Source organism: Rhinolophus ferrumequinum, chromosome 3 (genome assembly GCF_004115265.2).
Source record: "Rhinolophus ferrumequinum isolate MPI-CBG mRhiFer1 chromosome 3, mRhiFer1_v1.p, whole genome shotgun sequence".
Classification (NCBI taxonomy): domain Eukaryota; kingdom Metazoa; phylum Chordata; class Mammalia; order Chiroptera; family Rhinolophidae; genus Rhinolophus; species Rhinolophus ferrumequinum.
In genome coordinates this window covers 11,514,440-11,532,901 of record NC_046286.1, presented here as the reverse complement: position 1 = coordinate 11,532,901, position 18,462 = coordinate 11,514,440, and the positions used below count along the sequence as shown (strand labels likewise).

Sequence of the window (18,462 nt, the reverse complement as noted above, 5' to 3'; positions counted from 1 at the left end):
AGGCCACTGTGGTACATTTGCACTGACCCTCCTTTCCAGTGCATATCCCTTGATCCCATACCAGTTCCGTAAGAGACTTGGCACGAAAAAGCAGTGTTTTAAAAAATGCCTAGTAACCAACTAGAAAAGTTGCCAAGGGGCAACTGTCTCTCTCCACGTCTGTCTAAGCCCACGAGGCTTTCCATGCCAGTTCCTCACCTATTCCATTTCCAAAGAACCCAAACTCCTAGACGGCGGCACTACCATGCATTTCAGGGTCAGAGGACATGTATTTCCTTGTGAAGGAAGCAGTTTTCTCAGGCAGCTGCTGACTTTAGTGCCCATCGCCCAGGCTTACTTAACGCCGTGCCTCCACCTGCACATCACTGCCCTCTTTCTGCCAACAAATCCCATTCTATTACAGCGACAATGACTCCCTGGTGCCTGAAAAACCCACCTGGTGCACTAACATGCTATGCAACACCAAATGGCTTCTTCCCCTAGCACTGCTCAAAAATGGAAATTCCTCAAGAATAACCTTCATCCTATGTTAACATCAGTGTACGGTGGCTACAGTTCCCATTGTTTTTCTTTCAATATGAAGCAAACCACCTCTGTTACAACCCGCATTTGGGGCTTGTTCCTGTCTCTCTTGAGTGTGAAATATAAATCATGTTTTTATGATTTTTGTAAATGAACTTTTTACACCTTGTTTTTGTAAGCCGAAGTTTCTTATTAAAAAAATTAAAAAATGGCTGTCTTTGTATGCAGTCTTTATTTCAAATTCACTATTAAAATATTATTAGGTTATTCCTCAAAACAAGAGCACAGATCACCCCCTGCAGAAACTTGGGAACTATGTACAGAACTTTAAGGAGAGGACAACACTTTAGCTGAAGCCTGACTACTGACCAGAAAATGGAGTGGACTCAGTGAAGAAAAGCAAATCAGGCACAGAAGGGAAGGTGCCCGTCTGAATCAGACTTCAGCTGCCATCAGGGCAAGTCTTGTGACGATCACAGATTGGAGGTTCTGTTTTTGGAAGGTTCAAGTACAGCACGGGTTCCATGTGTCTACAATTAGACAGGACAACAGGTGGCATTAAAATTTGAAAACACCAGAGGGAAATTGGTAAGAGACTCAAATCCCTTGCAACATCTGGAAACATTTAGAAAACTGCCCAAGGGTTCTACATCAAGTCTATATTTTGTGAACAGCTGATAAAGTTATTGCTTCTCCTAGCCCTAGGACTCCTAAGACAGGAAGACCAGAGGTTAAGTGCTTACCTATTCAGCTACACCCCTGGCTGAGGTGCCATCAGGTCAATGTCACTCAAATTCCTGGCCAGCCAAACTCCCGCAGCGAAAAGTCCCAAATTGAGGATCAAGTTCCTGTTAAAAGAATGTATTCCACTAACGCTGTAGTCACTGACTTACTTATCTTTGGTTAACAAAAGATACTGGGGGGAAAGGCTTCCCACCACCACCCTGGAAAAACTTCCCCGAGGCAAAAACACTGTTCTAGATTGCAGGAGCGTTCATCTTACATGGTAGGTTGCCCAAGATCCACACAGTTATTTAGAGTTGCTTTCTGTGTCTAATACCAGCAGGGTCTAATGCAAAGGCCAATTAAGCACTCGCCCTGGGTCGAAAGGCCCCTTTATGTATTGGCGCCTCCTTTTCCCGGGTCCCCCAGGTCAGGATGAAATTCTCTAGACATAGCCGGGTGACTGAAGAGATCGTTTTTACCGCACGGGACAGCTACCGGTCAAGGACCTCAGTACAGCACAACCCGACCAAGATGATGGCGGTGTAAAAGGAAAAAAAACAACCGGAGGCGCCAGCCTCGGCGAAGAAGGGAAATGCGGCAGATTAAGTATACGGGCGTGGAGAGACAAAGGGGCCAGGCTCCCGGGCCTCGGTTACCTCCGAAAGTCATTCCTATCGGTGGCGAAGCGGTAGACGCCCCGAAGCCAATCTCCCACGTTGTCTGGAATTTCGGGAGCTTCATTAGCCGAGCCGCCAGGGTTCACGCCGACCGCACTAGAAGCCATAGCAGCACCCTTACGCCCCGCAAGGCCGCCGATGATGCTCCGTGTCGGCGCGGACCAATGACGCGACTTCCGGTGTCGCACTTCCGCGGGCTCTCGGCGGGCGGAGGCTGCTGCAGACTGAGCGGGGTTGGTTGCCGGGGAAAGAGGTGTAATTCCCCGGCTGCGCGTCCACTATCTCTGCAAGAGGGGCAGCAAGGCCCAGCTCTGCGGTTCCCTGGTCGGGTTGCACCTCCGGCTCCCTCCAGGCCTTCGGGTCGCCCAGCCGTTCACTGTCACACGTGGTCTCTGAGTGATCACTTCATTGGCTCAGGAGGAAGGATGCTAGGGATGCGGCTGTCCCAGCCTGTGGCTAGCTCAGCAGGGGATGCGTATCTTGGGGGAATGGAGTTCCCCAAGAAAGTCTCCATCAGTCACATAATGCGCGTGCTGAAGAGGGAGTACTCAAGTTTGTCACCTCGCCGCTTTTCCCTGGCGTGCTTGATTTCGTTCAGTCTAGGGTTTTTATAGGGGGAGGAAAGCTTCGCTGTCCCGCCTTACAGATTACCCCTCCCCCCCGACTCCCCCTTCTCCGGGCCGCGCCACTAGCAAATGATGCAATGTTTCTTGGAGGTATCGATGTCCCCAGCTTGGGGGCTTCCGGGGCTCTTGCAGGGCCCGGGAAGGCGCTGGCCTAAGAAAAATCCTTCGGGTTCTGAGTCAGAGGAAGAAGAGCAGCTGGGGCACGGAGAGTCCTCCTTCGGACCAAGGAGAGTCTCCAGGGGGCTCTGCTCCCGCCCTTTGGGTTCCTCAGCCTTGTCCCCAGCTCGGCTGTCCTGCTCCGGGATGGATCCATGCACCCCGCTCTGGGTTTCTCGACTGGAGCTGGCGGCAGCGGCGAGAAGGGCTGCTCCGGAGACTGTAGCGGCGTGCAGTGGGGCGCGATCCCCTCCTTCAACTCTGTCGAGCCCCGCCTCCCCTGCTCCGGGCCAGGTCAGACACGCCCACCTCTGAGACTTGAGTCTCCCTCTCCCAGATCCCCTCAGGGCGGTCCCCTGAAGCCAGGCCCAGCCTCCCGACCCGCCCCCAGGTCGTGCGCGCCGCCGCCGCCGCCGCCGCCGCCTGTCCTCCCCCGGGCTCCCCGCCTCCGCCCACCAGAGGGCGGCCGCGTCCCCAGTCCAAGAACGAGTCCCGCCGCAGCCTCAACCGCGACGCGGGGTGGGTTCGGGAGGCCTTTGGAGCGCTCTGGCCAGGGACGCGCGGTGAGAGCTGCGGGCCCCGAGACTCGGGTCTGGGGTATGCGGTTGGGGGACGGGGGCGCTGCTGGAGGGACGGGACGGCGTGAGACCGGGGCGAGGGTCCCAGCCCGGGAGAACCCCCTCCTCAGCTCAGCCCAAGCCGCTGTTCCCTTCCCCCTTGATCTGCACCTTTCCCTCCCTTACCAAGGGACACTCTCCCTTCCAGTGTCCCGGCCGGGCTCGAGCGGGCATCCGGATAGCGACTCTCAAAGCAGGTAGGGCAGCAGGGGCCGCCCCCGGGCAGGGCATAACGTCCCCCGCCTAAGGGCCCAGCGCAGTCCTGGCAGCAGAAGTGGTTCTCGTGCCAGCGCTGTCCTTCAGCCTCGGTACAGCGCGGGGAGAAGATCAGCTGGGAGAAGGAGAGGGGAACGCCTCATTCATTCATTCACTCACTCATTCATTCATCCAAAAACCACTGATACCTAGTTAACGCTAAAGCACGTCTACGGACATTACCATTTGATCTACTCAGCTAGTCTCGGACGCAGGCAGGGCTGACGGCTTAGCTAGGATTCCCCAGCTAGCAGGTGGCACAGCCGCTAGCGACTGGTCGCCTGGACTCCCAACCTAGGGTTCTGCCGCTGCTTCATGCTGACATTAACAGAGTTCCTCGCATGATCGGGCACAGCATGGGTACGCGGAATACTGATGTGAATGTCTGTCCAAGAGTCCCTGCTCCGGAGAAATTCTCAGACCCAGAAAATTTGGGGGACTCTGCTTGTTATGGTGGAGGCCACAAAGGCACAGAGTCCCACATGCCCCGAGCTAGTCAGAATAATGGGAACACAAAGGTCCCAGGCTGGTTCCTAGTTCTCCTACTCCACTCTGAGATACTGTGAGAGGTGGACCCTTATATCCTGCCACGTGGGACCCTGAGCAGACCGCCTCCTCTCAGGGCTGTACCTGGTCACAAGCAGGGCAGCGTGGCCTCAGCAGCTCAGCATGATGACGGCCGCAGTAGAGATGCCCATTGTGGTAGAAGTAGATGAGGTTTATCAAGGCTTGGCCACAGGCCTGGCAGGCAAAGCAAGCCCGGTGCCAGCAGCGTCGCTCTCCTGCCCGGGCTGCAAATACTCCGTATTCCCCTGGCCTCAGCTGGTCCCTGCACTGCAGGGGGTGTGTGTGTGGGGGAGGTGTGCTGGCTGCTCAGAGGGAATACCACCCACCCTCCTAGCTTCTCTCCTGACTTCCCTCCCAACCCCAACCTAACTGTTCCCCCCATACCCCTGCGCAAGCCCACCTCCACTGCAGGCTCCACTAAGAACCCCCAAACTTGGTTTCCCTTTTTCCTAAAGCTTGCCAAATTGTCAATCCCCAAACCCCTTTTTCCCACCAGAGTCCCAGAAGCTAGCTCCTGCAAAAGTGAGGACAGAGTGGAGGAAGGGGAATATTGCAGGGGGGTGGGTACTACATACCTTCTCACAGGTGCATTCTTCTAGCCTGGGAGGTACCAGGCGCACCGCCCCCTGTCCGAGGGCCTCTCGCCTCCGCTGGGCACAGAAGAGCCGCAGCTCTACCAGCTCCTCCTCCCCAAGGGCCAGGCAGTATCGCTCCTGCAGAAACAGGCCTCCACTGTGACTGGGGGAGCCCCAGCAGGCAAGATTGAAGTTTGATTGGAGAGAGAAGGCTTAGCTGCTGGTCAAAGGAAGGTTGCAGAACCCTCAGGGAGGTGCAGGTGATAAGAGCATAGACGGGCATTGAGATGGAGAGGGGAAAAGGGACAAGAGCTCCAGTAAGTCCACCTGGGTCTCACTCCTCCCACCCCCAGGAATGGTTACAGCTCAGGTCTGATAGCCTTATAGCACTTAGCTCTTTCACCGTATATTTAGCTCCTTGCTCCCAGTAAGCTATAGTTCAATATCACTTCCCATTGTGTTTTCCCTATTTATTCCCTATTCTTCTGCCTTGCCTTCCCAATTGAATTGTAAGCCTTTAGCCTGGGCAATCATAGGGCCTCAATAAATACTTAACCATACTCCCTACATTTGTACATTCCATTATTGGTTTCAGAAGTTGTTCATGTCCATTTTCTCATTTGCTCTTCAACTAAGCATTGTGGTGGGCAGACAGCTAGTATGTAGATAATTGTACCCATTATGTAGACGTGGAAACTCAGGAAGGGGGTGGGGGATGACTTCCCCCAACTAGTGGCATAGCTAGGCCTTAAGTCCATGTTCCCTGACTTCTGGACCAAGGTTCTTCCTATAGTCTGTAAAGAGAAGGAGGCCAAAGAGAGGGAAGCTGGGGAGAGAGAGACCCACATCGATATCCTGTGGAGGGAGCTGCTGCAGCAGAGTCCGAAGCCCAGGCCAGGTAGGGACTCGGTTGGTGTCCAGGATAGTGAGCCCCAAGCTCAGAACTTCAGGATTCTGAGGAGACAGCAGACAAGGAGTGGAACTAGGTTTCCCTTCCTTCCTCTTCTTCCCTCCCCTTCTTCTTGCCAGCTCTTCTCTAATCTGGAACGACTTCCAAGCACCACCCTCCATTTCGACAATCAACTCCTGCAAGATCACCAGGACAGCTGATCCACTCCTGCATTTGTGATCTGACTGAGGGAGGCAGGGGAGGCCTCACACCCCAAAACAGCTTCCCTTCTTATACTTGAGATCACCCCCTTTTTAGGGCCAAAGATCCTCAGGTCTGCTTTGATAACACAGGCCCCCTAAGAAAGGTAGTATGTATTCATGTGGATACACTGCATTCAAGTTGAATCTCCATGTCCTGAGAGGGATGTAGAGACAAGGAGGGATTCCTGCAAAGAGAAAAGGGCCACGGAGGCTGGGAACAAAGGCTAACTACCTCCCAGTTGGTGTGAATGGGAAGAGGTCTAAAGAATGGAGGCATGTCGCTCTCAGGGAACAGCAGGACTCCTACTACCTGAGCAGGAGTCTCCTCGGGGTCTTCCTCTGGCAGGTGGCCTGGGTCACTGTCTAAGTTCTCTGGAGGACCTGGCTCCTGAGCGGTGAGGCTCTCCCCGCGGTGGGGCCAGCCAGAGTTCATCACCGACATTGGTGGCAAAGTCTGCCCGGAAAAACCACAAGAACACCTCCCATTTATTGGGCCCTTACAATGAATGTGCTACTACGCAGTGCTAAGTATGCACTACAGGCATTCTCTCATTCAACCCTCCCACCAACCAGGCGAGTTAGGTGGTATTTTTGTCTCCATTTTACAGATGGTCAAACTGAGGTTCGGTGAGCATAAATGGTATGCCCATGGTCAGAAAGCTATAAAAAGTGGCAGAGCCAGATGTTGAGGCCAGGCCTTTCAGCTCCAGAGTTTCTGAAACTCAAACCCTGGGGTCTCCTAACACTGGGATGGAGGAAAGAGTCCCACAGTGAGGGGAGAGTGCAGTTTCCCTTTCTGGTGAGCCTTTTGGCAGAGTACTGCGTTCTTCCCCTTCTCCCTAGCCTTAATTCCCACCATTCTCATTGTACACTTAGCACCCCAGTGAGCCCGCTTACTCCCCATTCCCTACATAGGGCCCCACTTTTCCTATGTAGGATTGAGCCAGATGAAAGGACCACTTCACCAGGAAGCCCTTCCTAGCCTCTCCAGTCCATAACTGCTCTCCTTTCCCTGAGCTCCAGAAGTAATAAGTATATTCAGTGCCTCAGAGTTAGCACCTAATATTTCTGTCTCTCTCAGCTCATCTAGTCTATAGGCAACTCGAGGACAGAGGAAAATCTTGTGCTTCTAGCTTCTATCTATAGCAGCAATTTCATTGGACAATTCTAAGTGCATCCCTTGAGCCCTCCTCTGGGCAAACCCTGGGAGCACCGCAGCATCTTGGGGGTGGGAGGTGTCTACGGAAGTAGAAAAGCAATGGGCCTGAGGAGTTCACAGCCTAGTGGGTAAGACAGGGATGAAACTAAGCAGAATGGCGCTGGAGCTCTGGGCAGATACACACAGCAGCCTAGGAAGAAAAATAACCAGAGCAAGCTTTTTTATGTTTACTCTGGGCCAGGGGCTATTCTAGCACTTTACATAATATAATCCATCCTCATAACAATCCTGTCAGGTAGTTTCTATTTTCCCATTTTATGGTTGAAACAAATTGAGGTTAATTACCTTACCCAAAGTCACATTAGAAGGCTAAGGGAAGCTTTAGGAGGCCCCTTTTGAGAGCTGGGATGGATTCTGACTGGCAGTTGGGAACAGGCAGGCCATCACCAAATCCCTGGCCTCTAAGACCCAGCTTTGGCGGGTGGGAACAGGGTTCGGACTATACATTATATTGCTTTCCAGCCCACAGCCCCCCTTTAGATGTCCTGTGCCACCCTTCCCTGCTTCCTGGCTCCACACCCACCTGCTTCCTTCCCGTTCTGTCCATGGGGTCAGGTTTCCTGTGGAAGGCAGCCAGGATGGACAATTCACACTCAGGGCCAGGAGTGGCCACTTCCCCCAACAGCACTGACGCCTGGTCCAGGCAGCAAGAGATGCTTGGGGGAGGAGGCCACACAAAAGGGGGGGGCTCATCTGGGGCCTCAGAAGGGGATTTGCACCCTATCTTCCAGATTCGTTCTAGTTTGCAGGAAATTGTCCCACACAGAAACAAGGCTCAGAAATCTGCCCTCACCCTCACCCTGCATCCTCCCCAAGAGCGACCTAACTCCATCTTCGCTAAGCACTGGACTCCACCTTACTAACGTGCTGGATTACTTCCAGAATTCCCCTCCCTCTTCCTGTCTTAGACAAGGGACAAGGTTGAACCCCTTTTCCCGCCCCCGCTCAGGTGCAACCAGATTCACGGTGTTCGACCTTCCGAATCCACCCCTGAAAGGCAGAGCCTGAGCCAGAAAGTAAAGGTGATGGGAAAGTTTCCCCGAACAGTGAGAGGGAGAAGGGAAGAAGTGTCCGATCCCTCCAAATGCCTTTTCGATAGATCCCCAAAGTTTTTTCATGTACTTCACAGGGCCCACCTCCGAGGCTGGGCGTGGTGTGTGCCCGAGTCGGCTGGGGTTCCCAGTCTGGCTGCTGGGAATTTAGGGGAGGGGACGGGATTCTGCTGGGGTCTCACCCTCGCCGCGCGCCGGTGTCCGGGACGTTCTGGACGGACCCCGCCGTCGGCCCCTCACTCAGTCCCCACCCCGAGGTTCAGCGCCCGCCTCTGCCCTCCAGGAGAGCGCGGCCCAGGCTCTGCCACGGCCCCCGCGACCCGCTCCCGCCCCTCCGGGGTTGGTAGAGCAGGACGGCTCCGGGAGGGGCCTGGGCTGCAGACGAGGAAAGCGTTTGTGGGATCCCGCGCTGGAAAGTGTGCAGGCTCCACCGCCCTGCCACACCCCACTGCCAGGGGGTCAGTGCCTGGATCGCGGCCCTGCGCGCGCGCCGAGCAAACACCAGGAAGCCTTGTTTATGCCGGCTGCTCTGCCAATCCCTGAGCAGACGCCTTTCCCACCCGCATGTTCCCCGCCCCCCGCCCTGGCCTCCTAGTCCCGCCCCTCTCTGTGGCCCCACCCCACTGAGTTCCCTCCCCCTTGTCTCCAGTGGTTCCCCCACCCCTTCCCCTTTCCTCCGCTCAGTCCCTTTCCGAGGTCGCCCGTACTGCCCTCCTCCCTTCCGTCCTTTCAGACCCCTCCCCACATCTTTTGTGTTTCTCCCTCCACCTCCTCCCGCTTCTGCTCCCGGGAGTAGAAACCTCTGGTCCCACCTCTGGTCCCCGTAGCCCCGCCCCCGCCCCGCCCCGCCCCAGTCTCCACTCCGCCCCCCGCCGGGAGCTCTCAGCCTCTGGCCAGGAGCGCCCTCTGGCGTGTGCGCATGCTCCCTGCTCCCAACTGCAAAGTCCTCCAAAGGGACCTTCTAGGCTGCGCGCCGGTAGCCCCCGAGCGGGGCCGCCCGCCCGCAGCGTCTCGTTGGTGCTGCCGGTGACCTCCGACCCCGCGGCTGCGGGGCGGGACGGGGAGGCCTTAGCTCCGGGCGGGCGGCGGCTGCTGCAGCGGGACCCGGGAGCGGGGCCCGGCGCCGCCCGGGCCGCGGGGCGATGTGAGTCGGGGCGCGGCGGGGCGGGGACGAAGCGGCTCCACCGAGGCCGCACCGCGCCGCAGTCTCCGCTCCCACCCGAGGAAATCCCGGGTGGGCGGGTGGCGGAACCCCGGGATTGGGGGCGGGGATCGAAAGACGACGCGCGGCCCCGACCTCCCCCTTGCCTTCCCGGTGTCTAAGAATCTGCCTGACAACCTTGCGACCTAAATCTGCGTCTCACTCCCCAGAGGCACCCCACCCCCACTCCCCCGACACACCTTCGCACGTCCTGGTGCCCTCAGAACCCCCTCCTGCGAATTCCCCTGATACGCCCACAGAGCCACCATTCTCTCCTGGATGCCCCCAGATGCTTCCACCGCGCTGAAATTCCTCTGATCCATCAGACTCTCCCCCCGCGTTCTCCTTGCACCAATGTTCAAATCCAGAAAACCGCCCACGTTTCCCCAGCCCTCTCATATTTTGAGTCTGCATAACCCCCTCTAACGCCGCCCCTAATCCACACCTATCCCAAACCAGAGCCCTCTCCTCCAGTTCCGCCCAACACAGTCCCCCTCATTGGGCTGTCAGATGTCCTGATAATCATCTTAAAACTTCACCTGGGAAGTTTTCCAACGATGCAGAGCACAAGGGGCCCTTGGAAGTGATATTTTTCCAGAGAGGAGGGTGGCATTTCGAGGGACTTCAGGGTCCTGGCTTGTCAGCTTGTCTACCTGAGGCTCATATCCCTGAATTTTTGGCTTATTGTTAGCATTTATGTGAAAATTGTAGGCCTTTCAGAGCTTGGAGAACAGAAAATCTATCAAGCTTCCAAATGTGATATTGAAGGAGATTGTCCTGGAAGAGGAAAATGTCTGTTTTCATGATGTTTGTCCTATATACTTAATCTCTAGAGGTTATTTAAGCTGGAAGCTCCACAGTTTACAAATATTTCCCTTAAAAACTAAGGCCTTGGCGTGGGAGTTAGAGTGGTGTTGAGGTATTGACTCCCAGATATTTAGTAGCAATAAAACAAGACTAGAATTTTGGTTTCCTGAATCTTAAGCCAGTGCTCTTTCCAGCTTTGTAGAGTTCTCTGCAAAGGTAAGGTGGTAGTATTGGTGTTTTTTGTAGTAACAGGATTCCGATGGGAGTTAAAAGGAATCCCATTAAAAGGTCTTGGGCTGCCTCAGATTTCAAACCTATTGACACGAGGGGCGTCTCCTCAGGGCCTCTGGAGCTCGAAATTTGTGGTCCCTTTGCCCCTGATCTTGCTTTATTCATTGGTGTTTCTGTTCCTTTAGACCTGGGACAGATAACCAGGTGGGATGGACTGACAGTCAGTCAGTTTCATTAACAGTTGGGGGGAGGATGGAAGGTTTCCACTAACCTGAGGTCTCTGTCTCCTGTGCTAGGTGAACCCCAAGTGTGTCCCAGAGGGATCCAGGTGACTTCTCTACAGACTGCTTGGCATGATGCCCCACCAAGAACGGGGGGAATAAAGTGGGGGTCTTTCCCCATGCCCCTCCCATGGTCAGCTCCCCAATGGCCTGGGTAAGGTGAGAGCTGTGTATAGGAGCCACTTTCCTGGAGTTTCCCAAGTTGGGAGGAATGGAAAGTGCAGGTCAGGCTTGTTCAAAGCTTTACATTCAGCGAGCGTTCTAGAAGGATATCTAATCTGATAGGCTCATTTCTTTCATTTCTTGCAGCAAGTTGCAACCCCTTAACTTCTTGTTGGGATCAGTCCATGCATTTCTTTCCTCCTTTAGGTCACTTAAGCTTGGTGGTATTCTCCATCCTAGGCACAGGTCTGACTGTTGTGATGTAAATCCAGGTGCCATAATCTTGGAGGCAAAGCCGGATAGTAAGGCTTCTGTCTCCCCTTTGTACAAAGGCAAACCTAGCATTTATTATTTTTTTTAATGAAGAAATACCTAACCGAGGTTATAAAAATTGTTCTCTGTTGTAAATGTTCAATCTCCTGAGTGTATCTTTTGACCATAATATCGCACCTCATTTGGAGAGAATATCAAAAAGAAAAAGTTGAGATGGATGTCGGGATTGTGTTAAGAAAGGAAAAGAGTGATTCCCAAGTTATTTTGCTGGAGCTGGATGAGGTCCTAGGTCGGCACCCAACTCCTGATGCAAATCCCTTCTTCTGGGTCCCTACTTTTATCCATGCTTTTCCCGCTGCCCAGGCTTCCCTTCCCTATCATTACATAGGCCAGAAGCTTACGTACTTCTCCAGGTCCAGATCAGATGATACCTCTGAGAAGCTCTTTCCGTCCCTGTCGGTATTAATCCTTAACACATGCTAACTTGAATTAATGTTTATCTAATGTGTGTCTGGCGCTGGGTTGAGACTGGGAATTCCTTGAGGGAGGGGCTATGTCATACAGTCCTTTGGGCAGAGTAGGTGATCACAACAAGAGAGTTATGCCAGAGTCCCGCTGAGCAGGACTTTTTGGAGCTAATTGGTGACTTTCTTATCCCTTATGTTTCTCACTAGGGTGATCAGGCTCTGACACCATGGGGAGCTGCTGCAGCTGCCTGAACAGAGACAGCATCCCAGACAACCACCCCACCAAGTTCAAGGTACCTACAGCCCCCTCCTCTCCTGAGTCCCCCGCCATGGCCTCCTGGGCTCCGGCCCACGCTGTCGAGCTGCCTCAGCCTCCCTAGGGAAGGTGAAATGACAGGCTGAGGCTGTGGGCTCATCAAACCTTCTCGAGATCAGAGCCTCTGAGGTGGCCTGAGGAAAAGGAGTCCAGGCCACTGACGTTTATGCGGCTCTTGGTACTACCAAGAATGAGGAAATACTGTAATACAGTAACAAACATCGTGATTTTTAGAACATTCGCTTCTGGCAGCATATCGTAATGTCTTTACATACAACTTTTTTGGAGAAAACAGCAAGTCTGTATTTGTGAGTTAATGTATAAAGTATTTAAAACAGTGCTTAACACATGGTAAGGTGTTTGCTGTTTGCCTTGGGAAGCTAAGGCCAGGCCCAGGGCACCTGTGCATCCTGGCCCCTCCTCCCTCCCTGTAGGGGGAGATCCCTCCTGACTCCCTGCTTGTTGAGGCACGCGTTTCTCCCGCTCACCACAAGAGGGAGCCTTCAGCAAGGTCCTTGGGGAGGCGATATGTACGGGGGTGCCAAAAAAGTGTACACAAGTGGACACTGGTCAGTGTTGCTCAAGCAGTAGTTCGCCGTCATCAGAAGTGTCTGGACGCTGATGGGAACCACTTTGAGCACCTCCTGTCACTGCAGACGTCAAACGTGACTTGTATTCATCTGTTGTTACTGGTATATATTATGACAATTTTAATAGTTTTTCCCTTTCTTCAAATGTGCATACATTTTTTTGGCACCCTCTGTATGGTTCTGCCTTGGGTTTGACTGTCCCAGGGTCTTAAGATTTTGAACTTCAAATTGAGCACCTTCTGCCATTAACATCTGATCCTCGGCTACTAAGCCATGGACTATCTGAGGTCATCTAACCTTGGTCATCCAACCGTCCGACCTTGGAGGTCAGCTAACCATCTGTCGCTGTCCTCACTGTCCACATGACAAAACTGAGGCCTAGAGAACTGGCGTGGATCAGTGGCCCTGAGTAATCGTGGCCTGTAGTCTGTGGTGAGTCAGGGGAGCCCCTCAGCCCCCCACCTGTAGCCCTGCCTCGTCAGCCTGCCTCCCAGTGCACCAATACACACGTGTTGGACTCACTCCTTGATCCTCTGTCCCCCGACCCCCCAGGTGACAAATGTGGATGACGAGGGGGTGGAGCTGGGCTCTGGGGTGATGGAGCTGACTCAGAGCGAGCTGGTGCTTCACCTGCATCGGCGTGAGGCTGTCCGCTGGCCTTACCTTTGCCTGCGGCGGTACGGCTACGATTCCAACCTCTTTTCCTTTGAGAGTGGCCGCCGGTGTCAGACAGGCCAGGGTGAGTACCAGTCCCTGCCCCACCCTGGGAGAGGAGCTTTTGCACCTGGGCCAGGTACTTGCGCTAGAAGTCGTAGCTCGAGACTGGGGGCAAGTCTGCTGACTTGGCATGTGTTGGCCAACGAAGGGAAGGGTCCTGGTCAGGAGTACACAGCATGTTCATGCAGAACGAAGTGGGCTCCCAGGCCAGTGCCCTTTTGCATCGGTCGTTGCATCCTGGCTTGGGTTCCTTTGTGGGAACAACCAATGGGGAAGAGTCAGTGTGCTCCTGGGCCAGAGCCCGCCTGGGAAAAGCAAGGGATTCTTCCTCCCTCTTTATTACAATTTTAAGGGTCCCTATTAAACCCCTAAGTAGGAACAGACTTTCTTCTGAGCCCACAGGTCCCATACCCTGGACCCTGTGAATAGCGAAAGGTCAGGCAGGAAGCTCTGGCATCCTTGGGGCTGAGCGCCTTGGGAATGATAGATTTGGAGGGGCAGGACTCTTGGGTCCCAGTGGACAGAGTAACCTGCAAGAGGTTAATCTTTGTCCCTCGTCACCTGTGAGCAATGGAGTGTGATGTATTCTCCCTTCTTTCCCTTTCTTCCTGCAAGTCAGAGGTCAAGGAGTAGTAGGGGTTGTTCCATGAGGTCAAGGCTAGAGCCAGCCAGCACTCGTTGAAGGAATGGTGTGGTCTGGGCTTACCGTTTGGGACCCACACCTCAGCTCTGGAGGAGTCCTGCACTGGCTTGTGTTAAATGGAGTTGGGGTCGTGACTATGCAGAGGTGACATGAACAAGGTCCTCCAATGCGGCTGACAACACGCCAGTGAATGGCAGGTTGTGTTGGCTCGGGAAGGCTCCACCCCACCGTCTGACCCTCGGAGCTCATGAGGCAGGGGCAGCTCACGCTCAATGAGCAGAGAAAAGGGAGGAAGGGGCTTCCTTGGTGCTATTTAACCCACATGTGGGATCCTGGAGGGGCTGCCCTGGGCGCCAACACAGGGTTTTCCTAAAACTCCAAGTTTGTCCAGCATTTTTTAGCCCTCGACATAGTTTGCTAGGGTTTTTTTCTCTGCCTCTGTCCTTCCTGTCCCACACCCCAGCCTAGCTTTGTCTGTTTTTGGTGTGGATCTATGCACACGCACATCCCAAGGAGCCTGTCTTGAGCCCCGGGCCCCGCTGTTACAGGGCAGGGTGCAGAATCCCAGACTGGCACAACATCCGAGGGCATCTTCAGACCCCCAGGGTCACAGGTACTCAGCCCAGTCCTGCTGTCCCCAGGACTTTGCGCTGCTGTGTTAGCGTTTGAGGAGCTGTAAGGGTGGCTGTACTGAGGGGCCACGTGATCACTTAGCCATCATTGTCCTTTAGCTGATCGCCCATCTTTCCATCCTCTCAGCGCCGGAGTTTAAGCTCCACGAGGTCGGAGGGCTGTACACAGTAGGCACTTGCTCTCTGGCCAGGTTCTGGGATAAGTACCCAGTGAACAAGCTCTGCCCTCAAAGAGCTTCAGGGCTGTTGGGCGTAGAGCTGGTATTCTGGGTAGAGCTCTTTTTTCTGGGGAGCAAAGAGGGGTAGGCAGAGGGAGATGAGAGCAGCATGTGAAGAGGAGTGGTCACTAATCTAATACCACTACCCTTTTCACTTTGATCTGTATTCTCTTCCCGTCACCCCTGTATATACACATCCTTATGAAAATGATTGAACCTCAGAGGAACATAGCTAAATTACTGGATTTCCAGATGGTATTAGGTGGGGGGGGGGGGCAGAGGCTCGGGCCCAGTGCTTCCCTTACTTGGAGTTTAGAGTATGCTGGGGAGAGTACTCAGGATGAAGGGGGCTCTCCCGCGCCTCGCCCCCACCTCTGCCTGCCCCTCCCTGCCGGCCTGGAACTGGAGCTCAGCAACATTTCCTGAGCTTTGTGCAGGGGTTCAGCTTCTCTGATCCTTCCCTTTGGGCACAGGATCAGGAGCCTCATTTCTTCCTCTCCTGCTTAGGGATATTTGCATTCAAGTGCTCTCGGGCTGAGGAAATCTTCAACCTCCTTCAGGATCTGATGCAGTGCAACAGCATCAACGTGATGGAAGAGCCAGTCATCATCACCCGCAACAGCCATCCGGTGGAGCTCGACCTCGCGCGGGCCTCCCAGCCTCCCAATGGTGAGGAGACCCTGTCCTCGGCACCGCAACACACGCACACGCACACGCACACGCACGCCGGCCCAGGAAGCACCAATCTTGGAAGCATGAGTCAGGCAGGCAGGTGGGGGGCTGGCTGGGTGAGCCAGCATTCCAGGACGGGTGTCCATCATCAGAACCACTCTCAGGCATGGGTAAGATCTGGCGTGGGCCAATCAGGTGACTCCAGCTGAAGTGGGGGAGTCATGGCACTTGTATCGACTAATGGTCAGGGAGCAGACAGAAAGACATTGGGTTTCCATGGAAATGGCACTCTGGAGCCGTTTTTCTTCCTTCCTTCCGTCTACTGGATCATACCCGTGTACCTTTCCTGACGGCTGGTGCAGGCATCTCTGCCCATAAGGGGTGCCCATGACTAGACAGTGGAGAGGTCCTCACAGTGTCTGCTTGTTCATTCACTGGGTGCACACTGAGCACCTGCTCTGTGTTCTGTACTCCGGGCTGGCTTGTGGCGGGGCAGAAGACATGGAAATACAGTCCCGGATTTCAGGGAGGTTCCCTGGAGCTCACCGGCAGAGCCAGAAGGAGGTGAAGGGTCGGTCCAGTGATGGAAGGTGTGCTTGAAGTGTTTCAGATGAGATGGCAACGGGGGAAGTGTAGTGGCGTTCAGGCTGAGCTTCGAGGGAAAGGGTGGGCTTTGAAGAACAGAGAGGTGAAAGATAATGAGGAACTGCCAGTTCAGTGGGGCGAACCCCTTTATGGGCCCTGGGAGCACCTCCCCTCCGATGGGAGGAGTCCCAGGATGCCGCCCGTGTGGTTGCAGGGGGTTTAAGGACCCCTCACTTGGACTTGTCTCCTCTGTGCCCAGCGCTGGGCTACACCGTCTCCAGCTTCGCCAATGGTTTCCCTGGCTGCCCAGGAGAGGGCCCCCGATTCTCAGCACCCCGACGCCCCTCAACGAGCAGCCTGCGACACCCCTCGCTTGGGGAAGAGTCCACCCATGCCCTCATTGCCCCGGATGAGCAGGTGAGCAAGCAGCTGCCCCACCCCTCCCTGTGTGTGGGTGGGAGTCGGGCATCAGGAAATAGGGTACGTCCTCCAAGTGAGGCTCGTGGGCGGAAGAAAACTGATAGGGCCCCGTTGCTCTCCCCGCAAAGGGAGGCAGCTTCCCTGGAAGTTGGGGGACAAAGACTGGAGGAAAGCCCAGCTCTTCCCGCTGTGCTGCTTGTCTCTCATCCCGTCCCCTCTGTTCTCTCCTCCTCCCTGCCCTCGGGCCCTCCGGCTGCACTTGGACCCTCCCCCCAGTCCCACACTTATGTCAACACGCCAGCCAGTGAGGACGATCAGCGCAGGAGCCGGCACTGCCTGCAGCCCCTGCCCGAGGGTCGGGCGCCCTTCCCCTCACAGGCCCGGGGCCCCGACCAGCGGGACCCGCAGGTGTTCTTGCAGCCGGGCCAGGTGAAGTTCGTGTTGGGCCCGACCCCTGCTCGGCGGCACACGATGAAGTGCCAGGGCCTCTGCCCCAGCCTTCGTGACCCCCCTCACCACAACAACAATGAGGGCCCCTCGGAGTGCCCCGCCCAGCCCAAGTGTACCTATGAGAATGTCAGCGGGGGGCTGCGGCCGGGAGCTGGCTGGAGACTGAGCCCTGAGGAGCCGGGCTGGAATGGCCTTGCCCACCGCCGGGCCGCGCTGCTGCACTATGAGAACCTGCCCTCCCTGCCCCCCGTGTGGGAGAGCCACGCCCAGCAGTTGGGGGAGGAGGCTGGGGATGACGGGGACTCAAGGGACGGGCTCACTCCCTCCTCCAATGGCTTCCCTGATGGCGAGGAGGATGAAACCCCACTGCAGAAGTCCACCAGCACCCGGGCTGCCCTTCGCAGCCACGGCAGCTTCCCTGTGCCACTGACCCGCCGCCGAGGTTCCCCGAGGGTCTTCAACTTTGATTTCCGCCGGCCAGGCCCTGAGCCCCCGAGGCAGCTCAACTACATCCAGGTGGAGCTGAAGGGCTGGGGTGGAGACCGCCCCAAGGGGCCCCAGAGCCCTGCAGTCCCGCAAGCCCCCATGCCCACCACCCACCCTGCCCGCAGCTCAGACTCCTACGCCGTGATTGACCTCAAAAAGACCGTGGCCATGTCCAACCTGCAGAGGGCTCTGCCCCGAGACGATGGCACCGCCCGGAAAACCCGGCACAACAGCACCGACCTGCCTCTGTAGGGACTTCCTCCGCCTGTCCCGGTCCAGCCTCCGCTTCTCACACCCTTCCTCTGAACCCGCACACCCCGGGGTTCAGGGGTGCTTTGCAGAAGGGCATTGAGGAGGGACCAGACGCTTCCCTGTGCTGGCCAGAGTCCCCAAAGATATCAGCCACTGAGTCGCCTGGTCTCCAAGCTGGGGAGAGGAGAGGGTGACCGAGCGAGGAGGGAGCCATGACGTAAACTGTGAAGAGTTCCCATGATTGCATTTAGCACCCTCCCGTTGTGTCCATTTGTCTTGTCTGTCATCTGTGTATTGTTTTTGGTTGAAATTTGGAAACATTTTGTACCTGTTGATTTTATTTATCAGTTTATTTTTCTATTTATTGTTTCAAATGTAATTTAACATATTTATTATTAATATAATTATTTTTAAATTCTGGCTTAGTGGATGATGTCAAATTCTTAGGGCATCTTCTCTGGCATGGTTCTGGGGGTGAGTAGGGAAGGCCTAATAGAGATAGGGGCTTCCTGCTGAGAAGCGTGAGGTGGTTGTGGTTTTTGTGACAAGCCTCTGACTGTGTCTTTTTCTCCTCTAAGAAGCCCTCACCCAGGGATGGATGCTCGTCAAAGGAAAGTGACAGGACACTGGAGTCCTAGATGCACAAAAGGGATCCGTAAGGAAAACTGCCCTGAGACAAAAATCCTGACCCCCTGCGGTTGGCAATGGCCGGGGGAGGATGTTGGTGGGGATGGCTACACTAGATCCACCTTCTCTGGAACCCTTCACTGCTTCTTCCTTTCGCCACCAGGCGAGGTGACAGTGGGTACTGCTGTCTTTTAATGCATTGGCCTAAGGGTGGACCCTGGATCCTCCTTCGGTGCCCCCAGCATGTCCAAGTTGAGCCTACAGCCTTTAGACAGGATTTTTCCTAAA

General features: G+C 55.0%; 3 protein-coding genes across 8 annotated transcripts; 1 reads left to right on the top strand and 2 right to left on the bottom strand.

The window, feature by feature from the left end:
- Positions 1 to 735: 735 nt before the first annotated feature.
- On the bottom strand, positions 736 to 2,067 carry TOMM6 (translocase of outer mitochondrial membrane 6). Its single transcript, XM_033102643.1, has 3 exons — positions 1,905 to 2,067; positions 1,266 to 1,370; positions 736 to 1,052 (listed from the first exon to the last, which is right to left on the bottom strand). Exons 1-2 carry the CDS (start codon positions 2,030 to 2,032, stop codon positions 1,274 to 1,276), a joined length of 225 nt encoding a protein of 74 aa, XP_032958534.1. The 5' UTR covers positions 2,033 to 2,067; the 3' UTR covers positions 736 to 1,052; positions 1,266 to 1,273.
- Positions 2,068 to 2,580: 513 nt separating this feature from the next.
- On the bottom strand, positions 2,581 to 8,671 carry PRICKLE4 (prickle planar cell polarity protein 4). 3 transcript variants are annotated; one of them, XM_033102640.1, is made up of 8 exons: positions 8,327 to 8,671; positions 7,616 to 7,652; positions 6,184 to 6,327; positions 5,568 to 5,675; positions 4,722 to 4,859; positions 4,210 to 4,413; positions 3,451 to 3,655; positions 2,581 to 2,987 (listed from the first exon to the last, which is right to left on the bottom strand). In XM_033102640.1, the coding sequence occupies exons 2-8, from the start codon at positions 7,637 to 7,639 to the stop codon at positions 2,614 to 2,616; spliced, it is 1,197 nt and encodes a 398-aa protein (XP_032958531.1). In that variant the 5' UTR covers positions 7,640 to 7,652; positions 8,327 to 8,671; the 3' UTR covers positions 2,581 to 2,613. The 3 variants fall into 3 exon arrangements, with proteins under 3 accessions (XP_032958531.1, XP_032958533.1, XP_032958532.1); XM_033102642.1 differs by having other exon boundaries at positions 8,229 to 8,338; XM_033102641.1 differs by lacking the exon at positions 4,210 to 4,413.
- Positions 8,672 to 9,168: 497 nt separating this feature from the next.
- On the top strand, positions 9,169 to 17,967 carry FRS3 (fibroblast growth factor receptor substrate 3). 4 transcript variants are annotated; one of them, XM_033103663.1, is made up of 7 exons: positions 9,169 to 9,288; positions 10,680 to 10,818; positions 11,774 to 11,859; positions 13,025 to 13,211; positions 15,190 to 15,351; positions 16,199 to 16,356; positions 16,636 to 17,967. In XM_033103663.1, exons 3-7 carry the CDS (start codon positions 11,794 to 11,796, stop codon positions 17,545 to 17,547), a joined length of 1,485 nt encoding a protein of 494 aa, XP_032959554.1. In that variant the 5' UTR covers positions 9,169 to 9,288; positions 10,680 to 10,818; positions 11,774 to 11,793; the 3' UTR covers positions 17,548 to 17,967. The 4 variants fall into 4 exon arrangements, with proteins under 4 accessions (XP_032959554.1, XP_032959553.1, XP_032959555.1 ...); XM_033103662.1 differs by having other exon boundaries at positions 10,680 to 10,823; XM_033103664.1 differs by lacking the exon at positions 10,680 to 10,818 and having other exon boundaries at positions 9,207 to 9,288.
- The last annotated feature ends 495 nt before the right edge of the window (positions 17,968 to 18,462 follow it).

Bases quoted from the DNA above. Each gene is read 5' to 3' on its own strand.
- TOMM6 (XM_033102643.1), bottom strand. From the start codon at position 2,032: ATGGCTTCTAGTGCGGTCGGCGTGAACCCTGGCGGCTCGGCTAATGAA. The intron at 1,371-1,904 runs GTAACCGAGGCC...TTCTTTTAACAG, and splicing joins GATAGGAATGACTTTCGGAG to GAACTTGATCCTCAATTTGG.
- PRICKLE4 (XM_033102640.1), bottom strand. From the start codon at position 7,639: ATGGACAGAACGGGAAGGAAGCAG. The intron at 6,328-7,615 runs GTGGGTGTGGAG...TTTTCCGGGCAG, and splicing joins ACAGAACGGGAAGGAAGCAG to ACTTTGCCACCAATGTCGGT. The intron at 4,860-5,567 runs GTGGGTCTCTCT...CTGTTTCTGCAG, and splicing joins TCCCTCCACAGGATATCGAT to GAGCGATACTGCCTGGCCCT.
- FRS3 (XM_033103663.1), top strand. From the start codon at position 11,794: ATGGGGAGCTGCTGCAGCTGCCTGAACAGAGACAGCATCCCAGACAAC. The intron at 11,860-13,024 runs GTACCTACAGCC...CCGACCCCCCAG, and splicing joins ACCACCCCACCAAGTTCAAG to GTGACAAATGTGGATGACGA. The intron at 15,352-16,198 runs GTGAGGAGACCC...CTCTGTGCCCAG, and splicing joins GGCCTCCCAGCCTCCCAATG to CGCTGGGCTACACCGTCTCC.